This window comes from Pholis gunnellus (assembly GCF_910591455.1).
Source record: "Pholis gunnellus genome assembly, chromosome: 1".
Taxonomy (NCBI): domain Eukaryota; kingdom Metazoa; phylum Chordata; class Actinopteri; order Perciformes; family Pholidae; genus Pholis; species Pholis gunnellus.
This window is the reverse complement of record NC_136528.1, coordinates 19,340,049-19,367,099: the sequence shown is the minus strand read 5'-3', so window position 1 is coordinate 19,367,099 and position 27,051 is coordinate 19,340,049. Positions and strand designations below refer to the sequence as shown.

The 27,051-nt window shown below is 42.3% G+C and overlaps 1 protein-coding gene across 1 annotated transcript in view; it reads left to right on the top strand.

The window, feature by feature from the left end:
- The window catches only part of furina (furin (paired basic amino acid cleaving enzyme) a), a 74,663-nt gene extending 47,953 nt beyond the window's left edge, over positions 1-26,710 (top strand). The window contains exons 7-16 of the mRNA XM_079162647.1: positions 5,966-6,054; positions 9,767-9,939; positions 11,196-11,408; positions 13,565-13,665; positions 14,628-14,731; positions 14,967-15,084; positions 18,093-18,272; positions 18,366-18,490; positions 20,341-20,463; positions 21,881-26,710. Of these exons, the coding sequence (XP_079018773.1) occupies positions 5,966-6,054; positions 9,767-9,939; positions 11,196-11,408; positions 13,565-13,665; positions 14,628-14,731; positions 14,967-15,084; positions 18,093-18,272; positions 18,366-18,490; positions 20,341-20,463; positions 21,881-22,482 (1,828 nt within the window). The 3' untranslated portion in view covers positions 22,483-26,710. The remainder of the gene's footprint in view (positions 1-5,965; positions 6,055-9,766; positions 9,940-11,195; positions 11,409-13,564; positions 13,666-14,627; positions 14,732-14,966; positions 15,085-18,092; positions 18,273-18,365; positions 18,491-20,340; positions 20,464-21,880) is intronic.
- The last annotated feature ends 341 nt before the right edge of the window (positions 26,711-27,051 follow it).

Genomic DNA, 27,051 nt, shown 5'->3' with positions numbered 1-27,051 from the left:
AGATGGTATTAGGAGTTGTTTACCACCACAGTGATGTCTTGCAGAGAATTGATTGAATTAAGTTCATCAGCATTAATGAAACGGAGCAAATCTCTTGGCTCTGGAGGGTCCTTGCTCGTCTTCCTTCATTCCAACTGCCTACCTCCCGTCTGACTTTAATTTCTAATTCGCTGTAATCTTATGTTTGTGGGGCACTGGCCTGAGAGGCTGTTTTATCCAGAGGCTCACCATGATTACTAGTGATAGGCATGGAAGATTATAGATTGCCAGGGATGGAAATCAAACGTCCCCAGCTGAGGCAGGGGCCAGGCGAAGGCACCATGAATATGGAGGCCCGGGGGATAAAGAGCTGCAGAATGGCCAAAACATACTGTATCTATGCCAATCTGGCATCAACTCCTTAAAGGCTTTGTGAAACATATAAAAAATAGAATTCTACTTTGGAGCAGAACCACACTCCCACACATACACAATTATCAGTAAAAGTTTAGATAAACATGGAAACAGTGTAAACAATATGCTGTCGCTTTGTAGTGCAGCCCAATGTTTTTAAGATTCTGTGCCAGTGCCTCAAACTGTTTTCCCCAACCACCATCAACAAAACCCTAAATGGTGGAATTTCTTGTGGAAGAATGTGGGAGAAGAGAAGATCCCTCCAGCTCTACAGATCCACACTCTGTGCCAAGGCACGCTTAAGCTCTTCTGGTGGCTCATAGTGGCCCAGAGCCCAGCTGAGACACTTACTATTGATGTTTCCTTCATTTTGGCTGCCCCTTCTTTCTAACCCTCGCTCACCTCAGCCCTTATCTCTTGCCACCCAGCTTTCTGTGTCTTCCTCGTGGCAGGACCAATTGGGAGGGGGCATATTTGTGTGTGTTTGTGCCCGTTTCTCTTACTTTACACCGGGTTGGTGCAGATGCATGTGTAAACAACCTGTGGGCGGGATTGAAAATGTGAAAGGCTGTGTGAGACTGTGTCTGTTCCCTGCAGAAAGGCCATCTCTGTTCACCTCCATAAGGCCTCCTTTCTTTCCCAGCATACGGGAAGCAGTGAGGATGGCTCAGTAGCAATGGGGCCATTCACCCTCATGTTTATCTAAGACGGCATGGGATCTCGATGTTTCCCCGTCCATCCTATCAAAATGGTTTCCAAATATGCATTTTCTGGATGAAACCTGGCCAAACTGGCATGGAGTCTTTTTTTTTTTTTACAATACTCAATTCAGTGCCTCCTGATTTAGATCAAGGCTAGCTCTCTGTATAAAATATGGTACGAATCACACTATTCAACATGTGCAATTAACATGCAGAATATCATGTTCATTGCACATCAATCATTGTTGGTGGTGGCAGATTTTTTTTCTTGATGATGCACAGGAAAAATGAGGTAAACTCGCTGAACCAAACAAAGGGCAGTGCAGACTCACTGCAATGTCTATTCAGAATTATTTAAGGCACAGCGATTGATGGAGGGACCTATTTAACAGCTGCCTGATTTCATTTTTACCTGAACCTACATTAATCTCTCTCTAGACATTGCCTTCATATTCCTCTCTCTACCATGCCCTATAAACATCGGCAGACGTTTTGTCCTGAAGGCCAGCTCATTAGTAACCTTGCAGAACCATTAACAGACTTAAGAATGAGCAGAGCCTAACAGTTGTTTGGATTTACCTTTTGAGGTTCAGTGCAACCCAGAGACTAATGAACAGCAAAGGCTACATCCACGGCCTCGAGAGCCTCAATGATTTAAAAAAAAAAAGAAGAAGTAATTAAGCTAATGTGAGAGAGAAGCACTATGTGAAGGGAAAATGTTGTTTGCCAGACTCTAGGCGAGAAGTGGGTGAAGATAATAAGATCAATAAAAAGCTGGACAAGTGCATATGTCACAATATATCATTGCAATATCAGACCCTATATGATGAAATGTGCTTTGCTCTCAATTTAGTTTATGTACAACTTGAAAGTCTTACAGAAATCCTTTTGATATATGATTGATCGTTTATTTATTTCCACGTCATGTGCCCAACCCTCATGGGTTTACAAGGCACTAAAGATAAAGCTGCAGTGGCCAAACATTTCATCCCATTACCAAATTACTGGTTATTTTGCCGCTTGGTTTTACGCAAGATATCCTGCCTCATCTCCCAAGACTTGCAAATAGAATCTGCTACAAAAAAGATTCCCTTCCTGAAGCACAACTCAAAGTTTTTCATAGTCATCCAGTCAAAAGAAATCCGGAGCCAAGTTTGGGATTGTCAAGGATCACCCATCATACGCGGCACCTTAGAGGATTGCTGTTTTCGCAGCGCAAGAAAACCTGCAGCATCAGTGGCAAATCTTTATATAATAAGCCACATTTTTGGTTTTCTTAATGCTTCTTTGGCCCAGTGCAGGTTTGGGTGAATACCTTGCACAACAGACACAGTTTGGATACATCTGTATGACAATAGCATGTCTCTTTAGCAAGCCTCCAGAGAGACTCAGTTTAGGTTTTGCACAGTGATAATGGTTCTGCCAGCTGTGACTATGAATACTGATTGTGTTTGTTGGCCTCAGGCCTGCAGCCGACTGACGTTGCTGTAACCTGAGTTAGTCTCTGTGCCTAGATTCTGCCACGGGGCCTGTTCTCGCTGTAATCGGAAACAAGACTTTACTGAAATTGCTCTTTGTTCACCATAATCTTCTATTATCACCATTACGTATGACGACAATGTATCCGATGCAAAAGGTGTTGTGAAGTTTATTCTCTGTTGACTCTCCTGTTCCTTTTAAGAAGTGAGTGACTTTTTAATCAAGTTTTTTCTTTTTTTAGAGGGATTAGTGAAGGCATCAAAGTGTTTTAAATACAAAGCATGTTCACACTGTAACTGCTGTTGTAAGCGTGTTGAGATGAAAACTGATGCTGTAAGCAGCACAGGTATGCACGCAGCACTTAGTCTTTAGATGGATAGTTTCCATTATGTTGTTAATGTGCCAGGCACATTAATTGACTTTTGCTTCATTGAGTTTTGTTTTGGTCTGCTGGAAGCTTGTCTAAATTAGAGTGTTGGGTTATTCATTGTATCTCAGCGTTTCGTGTCCCCAGACGAGGACAACATGATGGTGCTTGTGGTAAATTACAAGATTTTTTTACAGTGATATTTTATTAATCTAAAAAGATATATTCACTTGCTCATTTGTGTATGCTTTATAACTCTGAGAGTTAAGACTAAATAAAGTCGGAGAGTCCTCCAGTGTGTCAGGGAATATATTAGGTAGATGATACAGCAGTGATGATCAATACTCTGTGTGACTTGTTTACAATGCTGTACTTGTATTGACATACAGCTCTTTAACCCCGCAGACAATGTCTGGGAGTGGTTTCACTGGAGCACTTAAAGTGATCCTGTCCTGTCCTGTGCTGTCCCCTCTTGGGCCTCTGGCCTGCAGGTTGAATCCAGCGTTTGGTTTCATGTGTCGGCACAGCAGAACACTAGAAATGTGTGCCTACAGACAAATTGAGGACATTCATTTGCCCCGCCCTCATTGTCAGAAGCCTGGTAGCTTCCTCAGTCATCTCGTTGTAACTGATCATCCTGTTGACAGATGAACTCGGAGTCAAAGTTTCTAATTCGCCATGGTGTAATTCTGCATTTGGGGGATTCTTCATGAGGTTTTGGGTCTTAAAAGCTGATTCGGTTGATTACCAATTTTAATGTGGTCGAATAAAAAATGGGTCGAGATTAAATGATTAGCTGATACATTTATTAGTCGATGGACAGATGAAACTTTGCAACACTGTTGATCAGGGGCGTAAGAAAATAGCGATGCACGCATTTTATGTTTTGTGAAACTATCAATTCTCAAAAACACTAACGATTTTTAATTGATAGTTTACATGCACAGATTCATGTCAGACAGTGGCTCAGAAATGGCACGAAAAGTAGTGTAATGATGTTGCATGTTACAGGGACTAAATGTGCAAATGCAGAACCCACTGTTCTGATAGCATAAACAAGTTAACGTTTTTTATTCAGATTGTATGCATATGGTGGTCTAAAAATTGCCTGTTTACAGGAATATGTTGAAGTGCAACCCCCTGTATCATGAAACGTATTGTATCGCCAGATTCTTTGCCAAATCACTGCCCTGGTGTTGATAATCGTTTACGATCATTTTCAAGCAAAACGTGTTGCCAGCTTTTTTAAATGTTAATGTGTCCGTTTCTTCTTGGTTTTCTATGATATCATATGGAATAGATTTTAATTTGCCTTGACATTAGAGACTCTTTAAGTTTCGCTTTTACAAGATTTCACAAAGAATCTTCAAATTGACCCGAGCAGTGAGTGGGAGCAGTAAAAGGATATCTTCTCGTATCCATTTTATCTCTCCCAAGAAAAATCACTCCCAAGAGCATGATTATGAAAGTAGTTCTTGCATAATACGATTCAGAAACTTTAAGCTTTACCTCTGTAACAGCATTTGCATGATATGAATCAGTCTACCATCTAAGTAAGTGACTGTAATGAATCTGTCAAAGGAAGATTTGGAAAAAGGCTCCGTTAAACACTGGAGGTAAATGCTTGTGCATGCCCGGCATCCCACCACAGACACCTGAGCTGCTCCTTATCATCAGCTGCATCTCAAACACGGATGCTGTAGGACATACGACTCCCAAAGTAAACAGCCCAGCACTTTCAGGAATGTCAAGATAAGGCTCTCTGGAAAAGCAGATGGGGGGGGTGTGGGTGTGTTTACCTTTCTGTCTATAAAGTTGTTTTTATTAGCATGCTGCAGCTGGACCTTGGCCTCCATCTAACTGACGTCCTGTGACACGTTACAGACGTGGTGCCAATGTTGACTGTGGCATTAACATTAACCTCCGCCCTCTCAGCGCATCCGTGTGTCTAAAGAGATCTCGAGGGGCCAGCAGATGCGTTGCAATTCTCTGACCTTCTGTCGTTAAACCTGTATCTTTACTGAAAGCAGAAGTCTTAACGGTTATTAGAAATATTGTCAAATCATTTTGGGTTATGGCCTCTGTGACCTCCAACCTCAAATGCATTTCAAACTAGGTGATTAATGAGTTCTTTAATATTCATTAATAACCGTTAATAGCAGTTTTGGCAGGCTACAGTCAGATGTCCATGTCCATATCCTGACAGCAGATAGAGCCTATTGTGTCAGGGGAGGATGTCTGCTGCTGATGTGCTGTTTTGATTCTTGTGTTTTTGGTTTGGCTGGATACCCAGAGTGCCTTAATGGAAGCCTGCTGGTATAGATGGTTCCTTCAGTAGTGAAAGACCACTGTTTCTGTTGTTTCCTGATGTGGCACAGTGTTGCCCTGGCTCCAGCATTCCTGTCTGGGAATGGCTGCACTTCAGTGGGGGATTGCGCCATGGTTTGAAAGGCATTAGGAGTGCGTATCCATCTGGCGGACCAGGGGAATGCACCTGACTGGAATGTGATGATCAGCCCCTCTGTACTGGCTTCTTGGATCTCTTCACTGCGGTGCCTGGAGCTAGGTGTTACTACAGAGGCTCAGGCTTAATGAAAGACCCATTGTGAAAATGGCAAATCTAATTCACCGTAGTGTACCGTCTTATTTCCCTTTTCCTTTGATTTGATTCGATTCAGGCCGGCCATCATTCCAAGGTTACTAATGCTAGGGGGCCATAAGATAGTGTACATAGGTCTCCAATCTATGGATGTTTTCTTTTAGACAAATGGGAATTCAGATTTATTTAAAGGAATCAAAGCCAAGAACCTGTCTCCACCAGTTTGTTTTTCCTCAGTCTACAGCTCGGTGGAGGAGGGAGCATGAACTCTCACAAGCAGCCGTTGTTAGACATGCACACTACCTGCGTGTTTATTTAATTATACATGTATAAATGATAAAATGATGTGTCATTAGGTGAATGACACTTCAAATGGGAAGTCGTTTCCATAAACATACCTCTTACTTTCTCATTCTTCCCCTCTAGACATGGAACAAGATGTGCAGGAGAAGTGGCAGCAGTAGCCAACAACGGGATCTGTGGAGTCGGTGTGGCCTACAATGCCAAGATTGGAGGTAAGGTCAAATACAACATGCGGATGATTGATTCCATCTCACGGGCGCTGACCCTAGTTTCATCTCAGTTTTCTTCTTTGACAGCCAGAGATGTTGAAATACTTGTTCCGCAGCGCCAGTGTTATTTTCAGCCCATTTCCCAGGCACAGCATGCCACAGAATCTTTCTGAGCACCATCACAGATGTGATGTGAATTGCCAATTCACTGTCACTGTATCGGTTTTGCATGGAGTGACGGTATTGAAAAAGCACAGTGGAATGCAGTTTCCGAAATGACACGGTGCCATGCCGTTGTCGGAATCTGTTTTAAGTTAATGTCAAAATGTATTACTCCCAGCTTGTATACAAGTTGCACCAAATGGCTGACTTAACTCTCTCCTAATGTTCCAGTATCCGCTGTAGATCGGTGCAGAAAAGAACCATCATATACACTCTTCAATATAAAATGACAAAGTGCTACGGAAATGTATTTAGAGACGACTCTCTAAAGAAGTAAGAGGGAGAGCCTCAGAGTTTGACTGCAGTACTGCAAACACTGTCTTTATAGAAACACCCTCTATACGTTTTGTTTTAAAGCCATGTCAGACGGGCTGAAGTCAGATCATCAGAATACACATTTGACAGGGTCTCGCTGACGCCCGGGTTGTGATGTCAGTCTCTGCTGCTCTTCAGCATCACATGCTTGATACTTTCTGTCTCTCTCCTTCTCTTGTCGTTTTATTCAATCGACAGAAAGTTGCTACTCAAATGAGAGAATTTGCTGCTTTTTATCTTTTGTAAATTGAATATTTCAGGGTTTTGGACAAAACAGGCATTTTGAAGACATCACATAGTGCTCTGGAAAATTATAATATATATTTATATATATTATCCACACTAGATTTTGTTGATGAATGATTAATCGCTGAAAGGGATTGTTCTGATGTTTTAAAGTGAGGTTGTATGAGGTACTTATCGAAAGTCAATGTATTACCTAAAGTAGATGATGTGCGGCACGCCCCCACTTTGCCGCACAGGAGCAAAGCTATGTGCGGCATCACACAAAAAAAACAGTCATCTACTGTACCTAATACACTGACTATGGTCAGTATAGTAAGTATACAAATCCACTTCAAAACATCAGAACTATCCCTTTAATTGAGACATTATTGTCAGATTTATTGATAATGTGAATAGCAATAACAAAAGCAAATTGGAGATTGAGAGAGAAAGGCATCACAGCTTAACTAAACATGGTTTGATTTGAATCAAGCCTGTGTACTTTACAACTCCCTCACTTTGTACTTCTAATGTGCTACCTTGTTTTCCATTGAGCTTTTAGTGCTCAAGTGTTAGTGCTAACACCAAGTGCTAGTGTGAAAAGTACACTAAACACATGGGTCCTGGATTTGGCCTTACAAGGGTCGGACTTTGACTGCAGTGCCACAATTAATTCTGCACTATTAATGGAAAACATCATTAGATGAAAACCATCAGTTAGACAGTGACAGAGACTCACAAACAGACATCTGCTCATGTATGAGAAGATACAAAATATGTGAGAGTGGCAAAATATTGTGAAATATTAATTTGTTTGTTCTAAAAAGGATTTTGCACCCTGATGGGTTTCTGCCTACAGGGAGGGAACTGTTTTTGTCGTTTCTGTTCCCATTTTTCAAAAGAAGCTGTTTGATATTAACAAAACAACAACGTTTATTTGTATTCTTTGTTTCATTATGAAGAGCCTATTTCTTTTATTTCATGCCTACTTCTAGCTCCTGAAGTTTGAACCCCGTCAGAATAGAGCCATAACTCTTTATGATCTCCAGATGGCCAGTACGAATATACCACATGGCATCAGCTTTTCTATCATAACAAGTGGGCTGTGTGCGATCGAGTAGGCGGAGCAGGAGTGTTGTTACAACACAGTGTTGTTAAAACCTTCACTCTTAACCAGACCCAAGGATCTCTTTCACCAGTAGAATCAGAAACTAGAGTAAAACGCAGAACAGTAACTCAATTTCTGTCTCTGCACATTGGGAGCAGTGTTTGCATACATGGACATTGAAGCTGATTCTGATCTATCGCCATCAGATATCAAAACATTTAAACTAAGATTTGAAAAAAGACACAGATTTCTAGTGTAATTTCAAGCAGTTATTTTCCTTATTTTTAAATGTTTGCATCCTCTTTCTAAATTTTGAGAAACATTTCAACTCTTAGTTTTAATGTCTTGATATGTCACGGTAATCTAACCTCATAATTGCCAGTGATTGTATTTAAGTTCAAGTGTGAAATTTTACAAGTTGCAGTGACATGCCAAACATTCACTGAACATCAAACTCATGACACACAGCACGGCAACACGCGACAGTCCAGGTAGCGCTGAACAGCTGGAAGCCCGACACACAAGCGTTATTCTCCAGAGCATAAAAATAAAAGTCTGGAACATAAATTGCCATGTTAAAACCAGGCGAGTGCAGAAGTAGCAGTGCAAAAGCTTCTGTGACACTTGACTCCATGCCAGCTGCCGTACTGTAGCTCATTATCCCCGTTGTAATTTCAAACAATATTCCAATACTTTTTATTCCAATTTTTGTCAATTAAAGAAATACTTAATCTACTTGAGCTTTAATGTGATCTGACAGTCAATGGGCAGCTCATGACACTGTGCATTAACAACCTTGGTCTCTAGTTTTTGGGGTGGTTGGGTATTTTGGATGAGGACTGGAAATATTTGAGTTTCCTCAGCGAATCACATGGCCCTCTCACAGAAGTGCAGGCTGCCATGGAAACACTAGCAGCCCAGTGCCTGTTAGATGCTTTTGGAGGACTTCAAAGAGCCAGTGCCTGGTTGCTTTAACCCATATAGAGCAACATGGAGTAACCGGCCCCGCAATGCAACAAAGAGGAACATTTCTGTGATTTTTAGGCGTCTATGAATTCCCACCACTCTCTCTGTGGTGGAACTTTAGGACAAGCACCGTGCGTGTGAGTGTGCGTGTGTGTGTGACCTCTGGAACATCCCTTGATCAATGATTACTGACCTCACTGACTAAGTTGTTCGCTTCCCTTGAAATAAGTCTGATTCAATTTACAGTCAGACAGTAACACCAACTTCACCCAGACATGAAGAGGAAGAAAACTAATGTTGTCTTTCATATTTCTATCTGGATTTTTTTTGTCTGAGAAGTCTGCTGCACACTTGAGGCAGTCCACCCACAATGCAATTGATCTCATTTCATTTCTTTTCTTTTTTTTTTCTCCTTTTTTTTTAAACGAGCTCAAGCGCCGAAGCAAATCAATAGAGATGACGTTGATTTACATGGCGGGGTCCATAAGAGCGTCTCAGTGGTTGCACAAATACCCAACACCAGCAGCATGTGCTGCATGTCGGCTGCACAAATGCACACAGACAATGTACAGCATTGCAAACAAGCTTATGAATATGCAAATCAAACAACCAACACAGCAGTGTTGCTTTGTCCCTACACATGTCAAACCTTGCGAAGCATGAGCACACAGTCGGGTAAAACTACAGGGCTACAACACAATGAAAAATGTAGCGTCGAGCTGCTATCCCTTCACATCACTTTGGTTCTTTGTTTATTAGGTATTCAGTTTGGTGTCAACTTTGACTCATCACAAAAATACTATCTATACCCACTAACAAACCCTTTCTGTTCTTTCATCTGGTGTGTGCCTGTGTGTGTTTGTGTGAACGTGGATGCAGGTGTTCGTATGCTGGATGGTGAGGTGACTGACATGGTGGAGGCCCAGTCCCTCAGTCTGAATCCCCAACACATCGACATCTACAGCGCCAGCTGGGGCCCAGAGGATGACGGCAAAACTGTCGACGGACCTGCCAAACTCGCCAAAGAAGCCTTTCTGCGTGGAGTGACAGAGGTGTGTGTGTGTGTGTGTGTGTGTGTGTGTGTGTGTGAATGTTTTTGTGGGACAGGAATTATTTACTGCCTGTGTGTGACTTCCTTTCAGCAGTCTGTAATTGAACTGTTCAAGCATGAGAGAACACAAGCGGGAAGAACAAAGCAATTTTTGACCCTGACAATTATGAATGGAAGGGAATGTCCTCTAAAAGCCACCAGGGAGGAAAATCTTGGAAAATGAATAGAAGCAGCACTGACAGAAATGAAGTATGAAAAGTTTTTTCTTTCAATATTCATTGTTAGTTGAAGGGCGCTTTTTAAACGGCCTGCTCATCTTTTATCGCTCAGCTTTTTCACTCAGTCGGCATGTGTGAAGTGTCTCAAGTGTGAATTAGTGTTTAAAAGAAGACCTAGAAGAGGTTTTTGTTGTTGTTGAATTCCAACCAAACAGTTACTGAAGCTTTGAAAACATGACAAGCATTTCTAATCAAAGGCTTCCAAACAGAGATATTAGGGGGGAATTTAAAAAAATAGTCTGTCAGTAAATAAAAAAATAGCAATCTGAATATTAACCAAAAAGGGACCACGACCCCACGTAACCGGTCCTGTTGTTGATGGCAGCGCTTCCCGGGGGCCGTGTCGTATATTAAAAAAAAATGAACAAGTCAACAGATTAATAAGCATACAGATCACACCACAGGCTCTCACATCTGCACTCCATGAACAAACACAATCATCCAGCTAACTCTGACTCTTGTTATAGAGCAGTAGGATTCAAGGCATGTGCCGTAAAGCTGATTGGGACCACTGACACTACTAAGATAATTGCCACAGTGACAGTGCTGTCAGACGGCGGTGTGGGTGGTGCGTATCTGTTTTTTTTCAATGCAGAGAGAGATAGTTCTAGTCAATACAATAAAGCGGCTCTTAGATGGAAATGATTGCACTTCAAAGGCTGAGAGGTTGAATGATTTATCACAATGAGCTGTTGTCATATAGTGCCTTTTTGTATTGCATTGCTGTCATGCCATGTATAGCTCTTTTTAATTTACTGAGTGACCACCCCGGCCTCTGGGATTTATGCTGCATTTTAATGGGCCCATTTTGAAATGAGCCCTGAAACAAATTTGCCTTTCTATAATTGGGATTCCTATTACAGATTGAATGAGACTTTGTTATTTTCTGGTTAGTGTGGTCCAATGAATGACTGAATGAGAATGTGGGTCTGTGGTTGTTTTTTTCTCTGTTTGTCTGAATGTATTGTATATTCTCCAGGGTCGCAGTGGTTTGGGCTCCATCTTTGTGTGGGCTTCTGGGAACGGAGGGAGGGAGAAGGACAGCTGTAACTGCGACGGCTACACCAACAGCATCTACACCCTGTCCATTAGCAGCTCCACCCAGAACGGCAACGTGCCCTGGTACAGCGAGGCTTGCTCCTCCACTCTCGCCACCACCTACAGCTCGGGGAACCTCAACGAGAAACAGATAGTGAGTTGTGGCTTTCTTTCATTCTCTTCCTCTCCTCCTGTCCCTCACATTACCTGAACTTCTGCTTCCGTGTCTGTGGTAAAAACGTAAGAATATTTATTCCAAGGGAAAGTTTACTTGAACCCCAGCTTCTTCATAGCTGCTGAAATGTTTTAGTGACAAATGGTTTATCCTTGAGGTTCAACAAACGTGTAAACCCATTTCCTTCCTCTTACGACGTTAACAAAGCGAATTCAGTAGAAAGTCAGACTCAGACAAGAAAATGAGAACCACTTTGTCAAGTATACAATTCACACAGGAGTGAACAAAAATAGGCTTTACCATGTGGTCATTTCATAAAGACTATTCATTTATTGAATTACTAAAAAACATGCAATCTCATGATACATATTGTTATCGAGATATGGAATAATCTGAATGACATATTTCGGCCATATCGCCCAGCTTTAGCGCATTGCTGTGTTTCTTAGAGGTAGATCCCTGGATAGTGTGAAACCTTGGGCAGGACGGTGAATCGTATCACCCAGGTGTGCGTGAATGTGCAGACAAACGGGCTAGATAATGAGAAAAATATTTCATCTCTTTAGATGCAATTTCAAAGTTTCTAAACTCGTACTGTATATTAAATGCATTTACATTTTGTACATACATGGCTGCAAGTAGCAATTATCTTAATTATAGTTCAACCTACGATTTATTCTCTTATTAAAGTGATTTGTTTGGTCTCTAAATGGTCAGAATATGTCTTGTTTTATTCGACCAACAGTCCAAAATCCAGAGATGCAGCTTGCTATCACAGAAAGTATTCACATTTACAAAGCTGGAACCACTGCCTTCTGTTCTTGAATAATGACTGAATTGATTATCAAGATAGTTTCAGATTACTGTTTATCTGAATGGACTTCGTGATTAATTTAATCATTGTTTCAGCTCCATACATACAGCCCATTCTGAACCTCAGCTCGACTTCTTCATTCTGTCCTCCTTTACTTCTTCTCCATTCATTCAGTCTTGGACCATTACAATTATTATGAATTGTGAACGGCTGAAACTCCATCTGGCAATCTGTTGCTGCTTAATATTCTTGTCACAAACACAAAATCACACACGCACAGTCTTTCTTTTTCTAGCATACAGTCTAGGAGCCAGGCCAACTGGACGGACAGCCTATGACATCTCCATGACATGTGGCTGGTCTCTTAATGCCTCAGTGCTGTACTCATTTAATTGTGCTGTCACTCATGAACCCAGGAATGAAGAGATGGAGTAGAAAACACAACGTGGGACCTCTGGGGTTCTGCAAGAGCAAATATGTTAATGTCTGTTTCAGGGTGTTTTTCACTTATATTATCCTTCTCTCTCAATTTAAAGAAAGGGGCATACGGGAAGCTCCTGAATGCATAATTAGAGCATTAAAATCAGTCCTGCCACTGCATTTATTAAGAGATCAGTTTCTGGAGGCTCTGCGTTGGCCAGCACAGGGAGCAGGATTTTGACTCTAACTGCTTTTTTCAGTGACCTAGATTGACCTGCCCTGTAGGATTTTACCGTGGGGGATTGAGGGCTTTTTGCAAAGCAGTGTTCTGTAACCTTTATCCTTCCCCTGATCATTTTTGCTGAGTACAAACATGCTGAATCTGCACCGCCTTGCTTTGCATTCATTCAGCTGCAGAAGTTGACTCCTGGGAGATGCCCAGTACGACCACAAAACGCTCTGCTGTGGGTCGTTGAGGAGATTTCTACTGGAGCAGTTGATCTCACTGGTAGTTGTTGAGGGAGGCAGAGCATAAGTTATACGATTTCCCTGCTTTGATTTTTCCAGCTGGTCCAGGGAGCCGGGCTGAGGACGTTTTGCTCTTAAGTTCCTGCTTCTTTATCTGTTCGGCTATATCCACCGCCAGTAAATACGTATGAGATAGTAAGCCAGGTAGGGATGGAGGGTAAAGTTGTTTTCTCTCTTAAAGGAGGCAAATTCACAGTTATGAGGTGACCAGGATTTAAGTCTTCTGAATGTATTTTTCAATATTAAGCTGGGAAAGTTTAGGATTTGTGATACCGTCTGAGGACGGACCAGAGTTCAAAAAACCTGAATTGGAAGAACTTTTTTGTTTTGTCGGAGTTGTCTATTTCAGCTTTCCCATGTTCATCCTCCATAGGTGACTACAGACCTCAAATCAAAATGCACAGACTCCCACACAGGCACATCTGCCTCCGCCCCGCTGGCTGCTGGGATCATCGCTCTTGCCCTTGAGGCCAAGTAAGTGCTTATCACCATTTTCCCGAGTCTCCCCAAGCCTTACAATTCTCTTCAGCTTTGCAGTCTCTTTCTAACCTTCCCCATCTGCATATTTCCCTGACCTTTGTTGATTGAAATAATTGTAATCCCGTGAAAAGAACAGAAAATATAATCTGTACAGAACAAACTCATGATTAAACTGTGCTGTGATTATTCTAGAAAGAAATGTTGAAAAATGATTTTAGTAGTTTGAATTCAAGCCCCACTCTTATCAGTGTAGTTAGAAGTTTTCCGATTGCAAATTGGTCCTTTGGTGGCAACAGCTAAAATCATTTTCTAGCTTTTTTTTTGTCACAGATTTAACACTCTTGTATTAAATAAGGCTTTAACTGCAGGTGCTACTTGTTTATGCAGCCATTCTGCTTGATTATCCCTTTTTATGAATTACTTTTTAACCCCTCTGCCTGACAGACTTGCAGTGTATTAACAACAACAGCACTAATCATTCTTATCCAGTCACGCAGCGCTAATGGAGGGACAAACATGAACGGCAGAACAGTGCTGAAAATGAGTAATTAGTCTTGTGGCAAAAATAGTGAGGCGATTGCAATACAAATTCTACCTTTTTTTAAAGTTAAACCCAACTGTGACCTGCTGTAACCCCTTTTTTGTCCATTCAAACCTGCATGGCGGCAGGCAGGATAACCAGTTGACACTTTTTATAGGCAGGAATTGAGTTCAAACACATGTTGACTGAAGATTTAGTCTAATTCAGGAAAGTATGTGACTGGTACTTCATTGTATTTATTCAGCTGTCCACCTGCAGGTTAAGACTCTAGGATGTATTGTCAGAGGCGTCTGTTTGACCATGTGTCTCTCCCTGTGTGTGTGTGTGTGTGTGTGTGTGTGTGTGTGTGTGTGTGTCTTTCTCTTTATGTTGCTGTGTGTGTCTTCGTGTGTGCTTGCACATACACACGTTCCAGTAAAAATCTGACCTGGAGGGATATGCAGCATCTGGTTGTACGAACTTCTCACCCTGCCCACCTGCTCACCAACGACTGGAGAACAAATGGGGTTGGGCGCAAAGGTACAGCAACTCCTTCCAAGTTTTCTTCGGCCATCTGCAGTTTGCAGATGCCTCCGAGGCTCATTAGCATGTTATGATTCTAATAAACCAAATTGTAACTAGAGATGCAAGGCCCTGGAATTTGTTGTGTGAAAGCTTAAAATGTAACTAACTCATCTATAGTTGGAGCAGAGCGAGGATGCTGATCTCAGCAGGCCAACATTCATGCGTCTGTTTCCTCTCTTGGTCTCTGCAGTTAGCCATTCATATGGATACGGTCTACTTGATGCCAGTGCAATTGTAGCGCTGGCAGAAACATGGACCAGTGTGAGGCCACAGCGGAAATGTGTGATCACCATGGTCAGTGAGCCAAGGTTAGTACATTACACACGCACACACAAAAGCACACTTACAGCTCACTCCATTTATCTCACCACCATGATTACAAGAGTCTTCACACATTACAGCTATCGCTTAAAACAAATCTAGTTCAATCTAATTAAAAGTAGCATGTAATTTGTTTGAATTAATTTGAATGCAACCCACACAGCCTAATCCTAAACTACATTTTAGAATAATGTTCTGTTCGGTCGAAGGTGCCTCCGCTGCCTCACTTGAGTGACGAGCTGACATTATTGTAATGCTGTTGCATTTAACACTCGCACTTATATCGGCTAACAACCTTACCTTTACCCACAAACCACAATCTGTTTTTGTCAAAACCAAAACCTTTACTCACTTTAGTCCCAGATGGTTTGTTTCATGATTATCTGCCCAGCATGATTAACTGGTTTTCTCCATTTTGTGTTCGCAAAGAGAAGAACAATATTACTGATAGAGCAGCGCGTCAGTCACTGGATCAGATTGACTGTGTATTTTAGGAACACTCCCTACTGCTGATTATTACAGGTTGAATATTACAGTTTTTGCACATTCAAACAGTATTTTGGATTTACACACAGTATGTGATTTATATTTGTATCTACAGGAGCATGCTCTGATTTGACATGCACAGCGGTTTACTTGGCTTGTTGAGTACTATTTAGCACTTAAAAACAGCTGGTCGTCTTTGGCGCTGGAGGAAGATTTCTAAACTTTGGAATGGTAACCAGGATATCTCCCGACTGTCTTAATCTGTCTCTTCTGAGTCCAACTTTTTGAAAGTGCAATACTAAATCACTGGAATACCCATTATACCAGAAAAGAGCCTCGCTGGCATAAAAAAAGGTTTTACAGCAGTGTCCTGGCTATGATAGCAGCAGCATTTAGAGCACAGAGCTAGATAACCATTTAACACAAATGTATGATAAAACAGAAAAGGGACGAATGTGATCATAAAAAATATGTATTACTGATTCAAATAATAGTAGTCAATATACCATTACAAGAAATAGCAGAACAGAATAAAAACACTGCTGTTGTATACATTTGTTTTGACGTAGACTCGGTGTGGGATTAAGCGGCACGATAACACAACCTGGATGTTTGAGCGATAAGAGACGTTGACATTGCTGCAGTGACACGTTATGTCTTCATCTGCAGCTCGGCTCAGGGCCCCGTTAAAATGCTCCGCCGGCTTGACAGGGAGCATTTAAAAGAGAAATATTAATTTGTCTCTTCATGTGTAGCTTTCGCTGTTAAGACTGTAAATTTCTCCTTCGCCATTTAATACCTTCTTTTCCTGGTGTCACAGTTTAAACACAGCCTGACATCTCCTCTTCATTATGCGCTCACTGTCACTTCCCTCGCTGGGTTCGAGGTTTCTCTCTCTTTCACTGCAGCGACGAGGCGCTCAGAGCAGATGGTCTGAGCGTCTGGGAGCATCAGTCAAGGCATGTTATTCAATTTAGATTTTAGGTGTTTAGCTGGCTCACTTATCCAGACTGACTTGAAATAAGTCAGCAGGTATGTGTTCAGTGTCTTTCTCAATTATATACAGTGATTATATCTTACAGTCCCATTACAGATTGATCAAAAAGATGGAAAAACAGCAGTACTGCACCATTATGACCATAATCACAATTCCTTCTGCCATTTACTTGTGTGACAGTTAGATGATGAATAGATAACTTTGGAGTTTTTAGTTAAGTGTTATTCTGTGTATATATAGATTTCGAAGTGGCAGGAGTTTGCAGATCTTTGATTTAATTTGCCTAACTTTGAGTTTACATTTGGAAAAATGGATTAGGCCTTAAAGCATGAAGTCTCTGCAGGAAAGCTCCTCTAAGCAAATAAGTGAGCACACAGGCATTGTTTCAATAGGTGTGTGTGTGTGTGTGTGTGTGTGTGTGTGTGTGTGTGTGTGTGTGTGTGTGTGTGTGTGTGTGTGTGTGTGTGTGTGTGTGTGTGTGTGTGTGTGTGTGTGTGTGTGTGTGTGTGTGTGTGTGTGTGTGTGTGTGTGTGTGTGTGACCAGGATTGCAACATTTAGTATTACTGCAAACTGGAGTAATAAGAGAGTTGGAAGCTCTGACAAATGTTTTCAAAAAGTGATTTATGATCTAGAAACACTCCAAACTGCCAAATGGATGGCAATTCCTCAGGTTTGGCTGCCAGACAACTGTGCAATGTCGTTTTGTTTTTATGACACTGAACAGAGAAAACGTGTGTTGTTCTCCAGGCATCTTTTAATTTTCAGCAATAGTGTTTCCAATCATCACTGAGGTGATTTTCACCTGTAGCTGCGACTGAAATGTTGATGACAAATGGAGCCAAACGTGTCTCCTTTCTTTCTTGATCATTTGCTCTACAACAGCACCACACATGTTGCTTCTCCCAAACCTTAAACCACAGTGTGCCGCAGTGGTCAAATCTCAGCAGCCATTTGTATACATTTCCATTTCCTTCTCTCGTGTTTTTTTTTGGTTTTGACTGTATTGCTGCTAATTTGCATCACAATAATAATGTGGACATTTACTGTATGACATTGTTGGCATCTACTGTAGAAAAGTGTTGCTCCAAAGGTCAAAGGCGTTTATGTAATCCATCATGAAGAATGTATCAGACTGAACCTGGAGGGACTGTGACAGTTCAGTGATCGCACCACCTTGAGTCACTAAAACTCATAGTCTTCCTCCTCCTCTGAATTGTTGTGGATGCGTGTAATCTCCTAAGCGGGGGAGTAAAAAGAGGTTGGTGCTTTACTTCCACAGAGGACACCGGTGCTACACGTTGTGAGACGCTAATCCTGTTCAAGGCCACTAAGTCTCAGACTTTCACACTGGCCCGGAGCAAAGTGTCACACTCGCGCATTTATCTGGAGTGTAGATTGCTCCCAGCTCAGAACTAGCCAGTAATGATCTTAGCAGCACACACAACCTACAACTAGCATATACCGCTGTCTTCGTGTGTCTTTCTCATTACGTCCCTTCTCATGTTTGACAGGAACATTGGCAGCCATTTGTCGATCAACATGAGCGTGGACGCCTGCATCGGGACAGACAGTCACGTGACGTGGTTGGAGCACGTTCAGGCCCGGCTCACTCTGTCCTACAACCGCAGGGGGAACCTGGCGATCCACCTCATTAGTCCTGCCGGCACACGCTCCACTCTGCTCCACCCCAGGTACAAACACACAAGTACGCATTCACACAGACAACACAGTGCGTGTTGGTAAACACAAACTGTTTACACTGCCTGCTCTTGATTTTCCTGCAGGCCTCATGACTACTCATCAGAGGGTTTTAACGACTGGGCTTTCATGACCACCCACTCCTGGGATGAAAACCCCACCGGCGCGTGGACGCTGGAGATCGAGAACGTGGCTGGTGCCAGTGACTACGGTAAAGCATCTTTGTCGCGAAAGATTCAAGAAATTAACATTTCGGTGGATTTGCCTCCATGTTTGTGTGTTCATAACTATAATTTAGTCCCGTCTTAGTTTATCTTTCTTTTGGCCGCATTTGAAATTGGGATAATGATGCAAAATAATGATTATTATCATTATTGATTAAAGCTACTACCCTTGCTGGAGTCTGAGCAGAAGGAGTTTCTGATGAACCTGCGTGCCGTAATTTGTTTCGTCGGATTTCACGGGGAATCTTATTCGGACCTGATGATGAGAATAACTGTAGAACAAAACTATATTCTCACTGATGGTCTCTTCTGCTCATTTACGTCATATAAACGCATCAGTATTAAATTGAGGCCCTTTCATAGCCAGTTAAAAGTTCCCTGTGATGACCCTAAATTTGATGACTACTCTTGTAATTGAGTTTTTTTTTCAGTCACAAGAGGACGTCTTCATTAAACAGTTTTTGCTGTTTTGTCTGAAAGCAGTATAAAACTTAGATACTCAATTTAAAATGACATTGAACTAACAAAAGCAGTAAATCCTCACATTTAAGAAGCTGGAACCAGACGAGAAATAGAAATTGTTAATTGATTTTCAGTCAATTGACTAATAATTGTATTAATTTAAGTAATAATCTAGAAGATTTTCATGTAAATAAATGTCTGTTAAGTCTGTCTGTCGCCGAATGACGTAACACATTGTGAGCCTATGGCCCACTGATGAAAGCTCTTGTATTGCAGTATTACAAACTGGTCTGCGGTCGATTGACCCATTAGGAAGGTTCCCAACTGGGTGAAATGACACGTACGTGTCTTAAGTGGCAGCTCTGAGAGAGCTGGTCGAATTCTGTAAATGCTAAGGAATGTGCTTCAATGCTTCCTCTTTTATCTCTTTTAGCATAGGGAACACTGGACCTTCCCTTCTTGAATTGTTTTTCACTGTACTCATTTTTTGAGCGTTATGAATTAAACTAATTTCAGCAGTAATTTATATATATATACACGCACACACACAGAGTGCGAGTGTATATATGTTTTCTCTTTTGGCATTTTCTGCCTTTATTTGACAGTGACCGTAGAGAATACGGGAGCGAGGCAACGAGTGGATTAAACCCGGGGCGTCGTGGTCACGTGGTACAGTATGCGTCTTAACTACGAGGCCACGAGGACCACATAGAATGACTTTACATGAACATTAATCTGTTGAGTCTAGAGTTTAGCTCAAGGGTTGAGGATTCAGGGCCAGGAGATAAGAGATCAAGTGGCTTCTGCATCCAAAGTGCCTTTGGTTCTCTTTATAGGAGCTGTGAAGCGGACTCTGAAAAGCTCTGCAGTAACCAGTTTTCTTATAGCAGGGAGCATGATGAAGCAGGGGAGTGAATATTTCACCCTTTCTGTTTGTGCTTGCATCCTCCAACAACCGTCTGCGTCTACATCATCCACCCACAACACATTTTTCAGAAGCCAAGAAAACGCCCAAAGAACAGACCTCGATTATTCTTTTAAACTAAAAAAGATATATGAACGCCTCACACCTCCCTCCTCGGCAATAAGAGATTTACTAAAGTGGAACCTCTCACAAGTCTCCACACTTGAATGGTTCGTCAGAGATGTGCACTTTATAACACTCATATTAGGCACAGAGTGAAGTCATGCTGTCTTTAAATGGTAGCTCATTTCAAGGAGTCATTTTATGCAGAAAATCCAAGAGTCTACAATGAAAAGAGGATACATTTACCAAATCCACCCTAGGGAGTGTCGGAGCCTTTCTGTTTTTGACAGGCCTGCTTTGTCTCTTGGTTAATTTCTTTTTTTTTATCTCCTCTATCTCTCCGCTCAGGCACTTTGACCCAGTTCATCCTGGTTCTGTATGGCACCGGCTCAGCATCGTCAAGCTCCTCTGACGAAGCTCAGCCTGACAATGGCAACTGTAAGACCTTGGACCTGAGGCAGATATGCATCGGTAAGACTAGCATCTCTCGTCCACAGTGTGTTCCTCACAGGAAGTCACTGTCACAACAGCTGATGTGGGGTCGTGTATATCACATGTTGAGATGTGACATGAGGTGAACGTGATGAAATATTATCCCCCTGTGTGTTTAGTCTGCATTGCATGTCTCTATTTCAACAACTTCCTGTAAACAAATGATTTAACTTCTGATTAATCTCTATAAACACATTATTCATTCACAAGTAGAATCTGTGGGCATCGGGACAAGAGTTTTTTTGTTTTTGTTTGTAATATGAGAAGTATTGACCAATCGCCATCAAGCAGGCTTTGGTTGAATGCAGGTAAACGGTCCATGTGGAGAGCAAAAGAGGCAGAACGCGTTGGCCCAAATGCAATCTGGGAACCCACCTGCTATCGTCTGACGATAATTATGATTGGTTTAAAATGAGTTTGTAATCTGGCTGCATGTGAAACAATCTGGTCGTACACGTCGTATCGCAAATCAAACTCCAGTGTTGTATGTTGCTAATCGGACTGTAAGCACTGAGCAGCACACAGAAAAGGAAGTCTCGGTCCACGGACTACACCGCAACCCCAGAATAAAGCCTTTTGCCCCCAGAGGCTTATCCATCGTCAGACCGATAGCCGGCGGGTTCAGAGATTGACTTCTGATGAGATGAAATTAAATTTTACTGCAGGTCATTTTTTAATGACCTCATGTAAATGAAATGGTGCCCGTATGGCCGTCTCCTACCTAATCCAAATACTGCTACAGGCAAGGTCTACAGATACTGTGTATGTCCACCTGCATGTTGTCTGAACAGTGACAGTCTGACCCCTACAGGCTGTCAGAAGTACCTACATACTAACCGTGAACAGAGTTTAATTATCATACATTTGATTATCATATGTTACGATTGTCATGTATAATGTAGTAAACAATGCTTTCTGAGTTGGGGATGACGAATACAGTTTACAAGTATATTACATTTTCCTCCTTCTGTTAGCGCTCACTGCTGTTTCCAGCTCTATTACCCCCAGCACCCAGTCTGTTAATTGCCATTACAGGCAATGGTCTGCATCTGGAGCGCCTGCATATTGAAATGCGTTTGTTGACTTTAACATGCTGCTCTCAGCATATAAATTGCAAATCTTCTTTCGTCATCAGTTTTCTTAGTAAGCAAAATAGCTCTAACAAAAGTGAAAATGGCAACTTAAAAACAAAATTGCCCTGAAACTTTGTCTCACATTTACCGAGGCAACCCGTGGATGAGTGAATAGACGTGCTCCACCATGTTGACTGTGCCCCCCTGAGCCGCGACTGTCTGGGCAGGAATCCTGCTTCTGTTTTTTGGTTGTCTGACTCGTATTAGGCGGTACAAGGTGTGCGTGCAGCTTTTTATTTCAGTTTTGTTTCTCTATGTTACAGAGTGCGACGCTGGCAACTACCTCTTTCAGCAGGGCTGTGTGAAAGAATGTCCATCAGGCTTCTCAGTGGGCTCCCAGCTCCTCAACTACACAGTGGGAAACTTTATACCACCAACCTCCGTCCCAGCCTGCCTGCCCTGCCCACCGCCCTGCCTGACCTGCAGCAGCCTCAGCCCCCGGGCCTGCCTGTCCTGCCCCCCTCACAGCTCCCTGGACCCCATCTCCGGCACCTGCCTGCACCTCAACCAGTACATGCGCGAGTCCCCTGACATGGTGGGCCAGGGGAACACGGGGATGCAGCTCCAGCTCAGCTCCCGGCTGCCTATCACCGTCGCCGTGCTCAGCTGCATGGCCATCATCGCCACCTTTGCTGGCACCTTCCTGCTGCTGCAGCTGCGCTCCGGCGCTCTCATCAAGCTGCCCTCTCTGGAGGCTGGCGGCGGCCTCGGGGGAAGTTTCAGCCTCGGGGGAAATAGGGTGGTCTCGTACCGCGGCATCCCGACAGTGTGGGGGGACGATGGGGTAAATACAGACTCTGATAACGAAGAGTTTGATGTCCAAAATGAGAGGACTGCCTTTATCAAAACACAAAGTGCTCTTTAATGCCTCCCACACCCCCCCCCCCCCCTCTCTCCTGCTTTTAAAGTCTTCTCACCCTCATTTGTCTGATGATTCGGAGCAGCGGTAACAACCCTCATGCGGTCTTTTTCTGGTTTTATCTGTCATCCCTTCTTCCCCGTCTCTTACTGGATTCTCCTCTGAGGATCTGCTGTGGGAGACCTGAAGCCGCTGTCTCTCAGAGCTCGGGATGGTCTGAGCTTTGCTCTGTTCATACTTGGGCGCTTCTCTCTATTAAACTGGCTCTCTCCCTCCTCTTGCCCTCGATAACTAACAGTGTCCGTCTGTGCGGAGCCCATTTTCCCCTCCAGTTCCTTTTTGTTCCAGTAAACAATTGATTATTACTTGCTTCTTTCCTTTGTTTCCGTGCAGTAGCCAGACGAGATTGTTGTATGTGAGGAGTAGAGATGTGTGTATGCGTCTGAATGTGTGCGTGTAAATCTGATGGACAGTGTACTGCCCTTTGTAGAGAAGCTGAAGCTGGTCCGGTCACATTTAGTACTTTAAAGTGATAACAAAACATTGTATTACGAGGCATGAAATCGGATTTGGAAGCATCGATTCTCCCTGAAGTGTCGTTTAGTGACATCAACGTCAAAAATCTGTTCATAAAAGCACCGCTTATCTGTAGCGATGCACAGTGCATTTAAAACGCGCACAAATCAAAAGTATAATAGTTGTCAAGGAAATGTCCAGAGTTTAATAGTTTACGATCATGTGTCACATGTCCGATAAACACAGACTGTCTGAGAGCCTCTCTGCTTGTTTCTGTTCATGATGAGATAAGCAACAATCCATCTTCCACACGGGGGGGGGGGGCTCTTATTGTACACCAAGTCTGGAAACGTCTCTCTCAGCTCTGGCAGAACAAACTGTGAGTCACACGACTAACAACGCTTCTTCCAGACTTTTGGGATTCAAGATGGACTCAATTTATCTTGGTTTGGAAACTTTAAATGATCCTGCGTTCATCTCCTCCCCAACCGTCACATGGAAGTGTATCAAAAAAGTACGGAAATTGAAAAGAAGAAACTAAAAAACAACACACACACACACACACACAGGCTACTCACTCAAACCTGAGGCACGATCCCTTCCAGGGGCATTTAATTTCTGTTTGATGTGCTCGCATCCCGGGGCTGAGAGAGAAGCAGCCGATGTGCTGATGGGACCCAGAACAAGACGTGACTGTTGAGCACAAGCGCTTCTCAAAAGCAGCTGGCAGGTGTTGAGTTACCTGTGATTGATTCCTTGACAGAGCAAACGCAGTTAACGACACATCAAGGCTTTCCCTTTTGTCGGGGCACATTAGCACTACAAACGTACATCAGACACACCTCATATCGTAATAACTGAAACTTTGTTAACGTGTGTGTCGGTGGGTGTGTGTGTGAGTTGGTTTACTGCTCATGAAAAATGTCTACCTGCCCTCTGAAGTGACTGTTTCCTTTCGTCCTTTGCTTCATAGTCTCTGCTCTCCTCTTCAATCTTTAATGTTGTTTAGAAATCCTCTGTGTCGCTGCTCTTACCCTACAGTCTTCATCTAATCTGAATTACAGATTATCTCTTGAGCGTACTTGCCAATTAATTATATTCTGAATGATACTGCACCACCTATTTATTCTGAGAGGTTTTAATTATACCTTTAGGGAAGATTGTTTTAAATGATTTAACCCAGTGTAGCCATTTTGAATCCATTGATCTCTTTTTCTACTATGTTGAAATTGTGATTTTTTTTTTTTCTTCATTTCCAGTACAAAAACAGTGGAACTGGCTGAGAGAGGTTGTCCTTTTGATGACATGCATACAAAACTGCCGCTGCTCATCCTTTTCTTTAACATCTACCTCTCGTATCATTCAGCAAGGCTTCATACGCCGCTCGAGGAGCTGTTAAATGATTATAGAGGTCAAATTATATGTAGGTCAGATATGACGCTTGTTGGGAAAGATTTAGGAGGGATAGGCATGTTAGTCACATTTATGTTTTAGAAGAGAGACAAGCAATTGTGATTCAGAAACTGTAAACCTGCTGTGTAAACGCCATCGCTCTCAAAATGTATTGCCTTTAGGTTCAGCCCCACCTGGGCTTTAAAACCTGTGATTGAACATAGAATGGGTAGAAGGATGTCCAGAGAGCTTGTGGGCCAGCGTTTAAGAACTAAATCGACATGAAATTGTTCCGGGCGTTTTTACCCGGGCGGTGAAGACCTTTTTGTTCATAAGTTTATGTCACTGACAATCAAATCATTTCCTTGTTTTGAGGGCAGGAAGGTGCACAAGCACACAAAACTTATCAATTTTAATTCAACCACTTTGGTTGCAAAAGCTTTCACTGAGGGTATTATTCATAAATATTCATAGCTGAATGTGATTTGAATTGCAAAAGCTTGTTCATAGAGAGAGAGAAAGAGAGACGAGAATAAAGGGTTTCCAAACCAATACCATCCAACATCCTGTTCAAAACGATGGAGGAGATTGGTATGTATGCTCTCAAACACAGCACTGAGCCAGGAAGCTTAATTCATCTCAGATGGCTAGTGCAGGTGTTGCACATTTGGCTTATCGCCGCAGTTTCAGCCAGGAAGCACTAAACGGGATTGGAAACCAACGTGGATTTAGAGAAAGTGCCCTCAAAAAGAACAAAGGTGTGGCTACAGAATAATGAGCGTGTGCTGCATAGCTTTGTGTCACGTACATTAGTGCCGACTGCCATTTAGGCTTCCATTAAGTTTGCTAGGATGCTAATTTAGAAATGTAATAACGAGAGCCTCAGACTTGAGCCACGGATTCTTATCGACTTCCCAGCTTGGTGTGAAGTGTGTAAACAACAGATAATGGGCTAATGCGGCAACAAAATTGCTTCCATAAACTGTTTTGTTAAACTCTGGATGCTAAAAGTTTGCTTCTTCAGAAGAACTGTAGTGTTAGACTTTTTACGAATGCAATTAGTATTGATGCACAGTCTTATCAACGTTATCCATGCTGCAGCTCCCCTTTCAAACGATTTATATTGCTTCCAGAAAGAATAGAGTTTCTCCTGAAGTGCAACATTTTGGGGGTGTTCAGACAAGTTTCTGTGGCCCCTCGAGTGCACACACAAAATGATTAATGCATCTTAGCCTGATCTTCTATTTGCTACAGCTTGAAAACTGAGAAAACTTTAAACTGATGAACCCGGAGCTTTGAGCATTCAAGTGTTCAACTTTTAAGAGAATCCTGAATGCGGGCAGCATTAAGGAGCTCGTGCTTCCAGAGCGCGGGGAGCTGCTGAACACCATTAGCAGCCAGCTCACTCCTTTCACTGCGAGAATGTGATGGAAACTACACACTAAAAACAGAAAAGGCTCTCTAATTGTGCCAGTAAGCAGCTCATCATCATAAGGCTGCTACTTCACCGGCACTTAAGTGTGACGCCTTTTAATGTAGAAAGTAACAGAAATGTTACAAAATGTATCTTCTCGCAAATTGCCTCCTGTGGCTGCAAAGAAAAGACTCGCTCGTGGAAGTGATGGAGGCTTTTCTCTTTGTACAGCCGATTTATTTCATGTGGAGCTCGACGTTGCTTTAGTCCTGCCTTAGGATGTAGTCGGAAGTGATCAATATGAAGCCGGATGGATTTAATAGGAGCAATATCTTTGGCATAACCAAAGACAATCATTTTAATGCTGTCTGTTTAGTGTTACCACGTGTTGCTTTCAGGTTGTCACAGTCCATTGACCCCTTTCACTCACGTTCAAAGTGCTTTGTTGACGTCATTCTGTCAACTCAGCTTTTCTTTTTTTCTTTTTTGACACCCTGTATGTTCAACAGCTGTGAAGAGAGGAGGTAGAATGTATCCCATCTCCACTAACTTAAGGGCTGAATCAGATCTGCGTGCGTGCACATGCTTGTTTAAGTATAAATGAAACACTTGGTGGGGGGAGGGGGGGTTGTTTAGTGGAGCAGCCTCGGACGACTCTGTTGACCTCCTCCTGCCTCTTCGTGAGGTTCCTGGCTGCACACAGTACCTTACAGGTTTGTGACCTATGAATAATGTACAAGAATGACTATCTTACATGGGATGTAACTCTAAAATAAGGCCTATTTTTGTACTATATGAATGGTGCAGTGTAATTTTCTTGTAATTTAAAGATACTTTTTGTTTTTCTCCTTTTATTTAATTGATGTCAATTATAGATTCTACTAAAAAAATAAAGATCTATGCAAATTTGAACGTGTTTTTATTAACTTAAATGCTCCAAAAAAGTAAATATGACTTGTGTAGGCTGGTGAAGAACTAAGATCACTCGATCAAGAACCAGAACGACGATGTATAAATACTCTGTTACAAAAGTAAATGGGCTCATTCTGCACATAATGGGCCGCTGCGACTGATTTATTACCAACTATTACATTATTAGATGTTATGCTGATGCATCACTGTGTAAACTGCATTATCCTGTTAGCTTAATAGCTTTTTCTAAGCTAACAAAAACACCATGATTCTTAGTTTTAGGTGACATGACTCTAGAGATAACGTCTGTCTGACGGTCGGCCCAACGCTGTGGTCCAAAC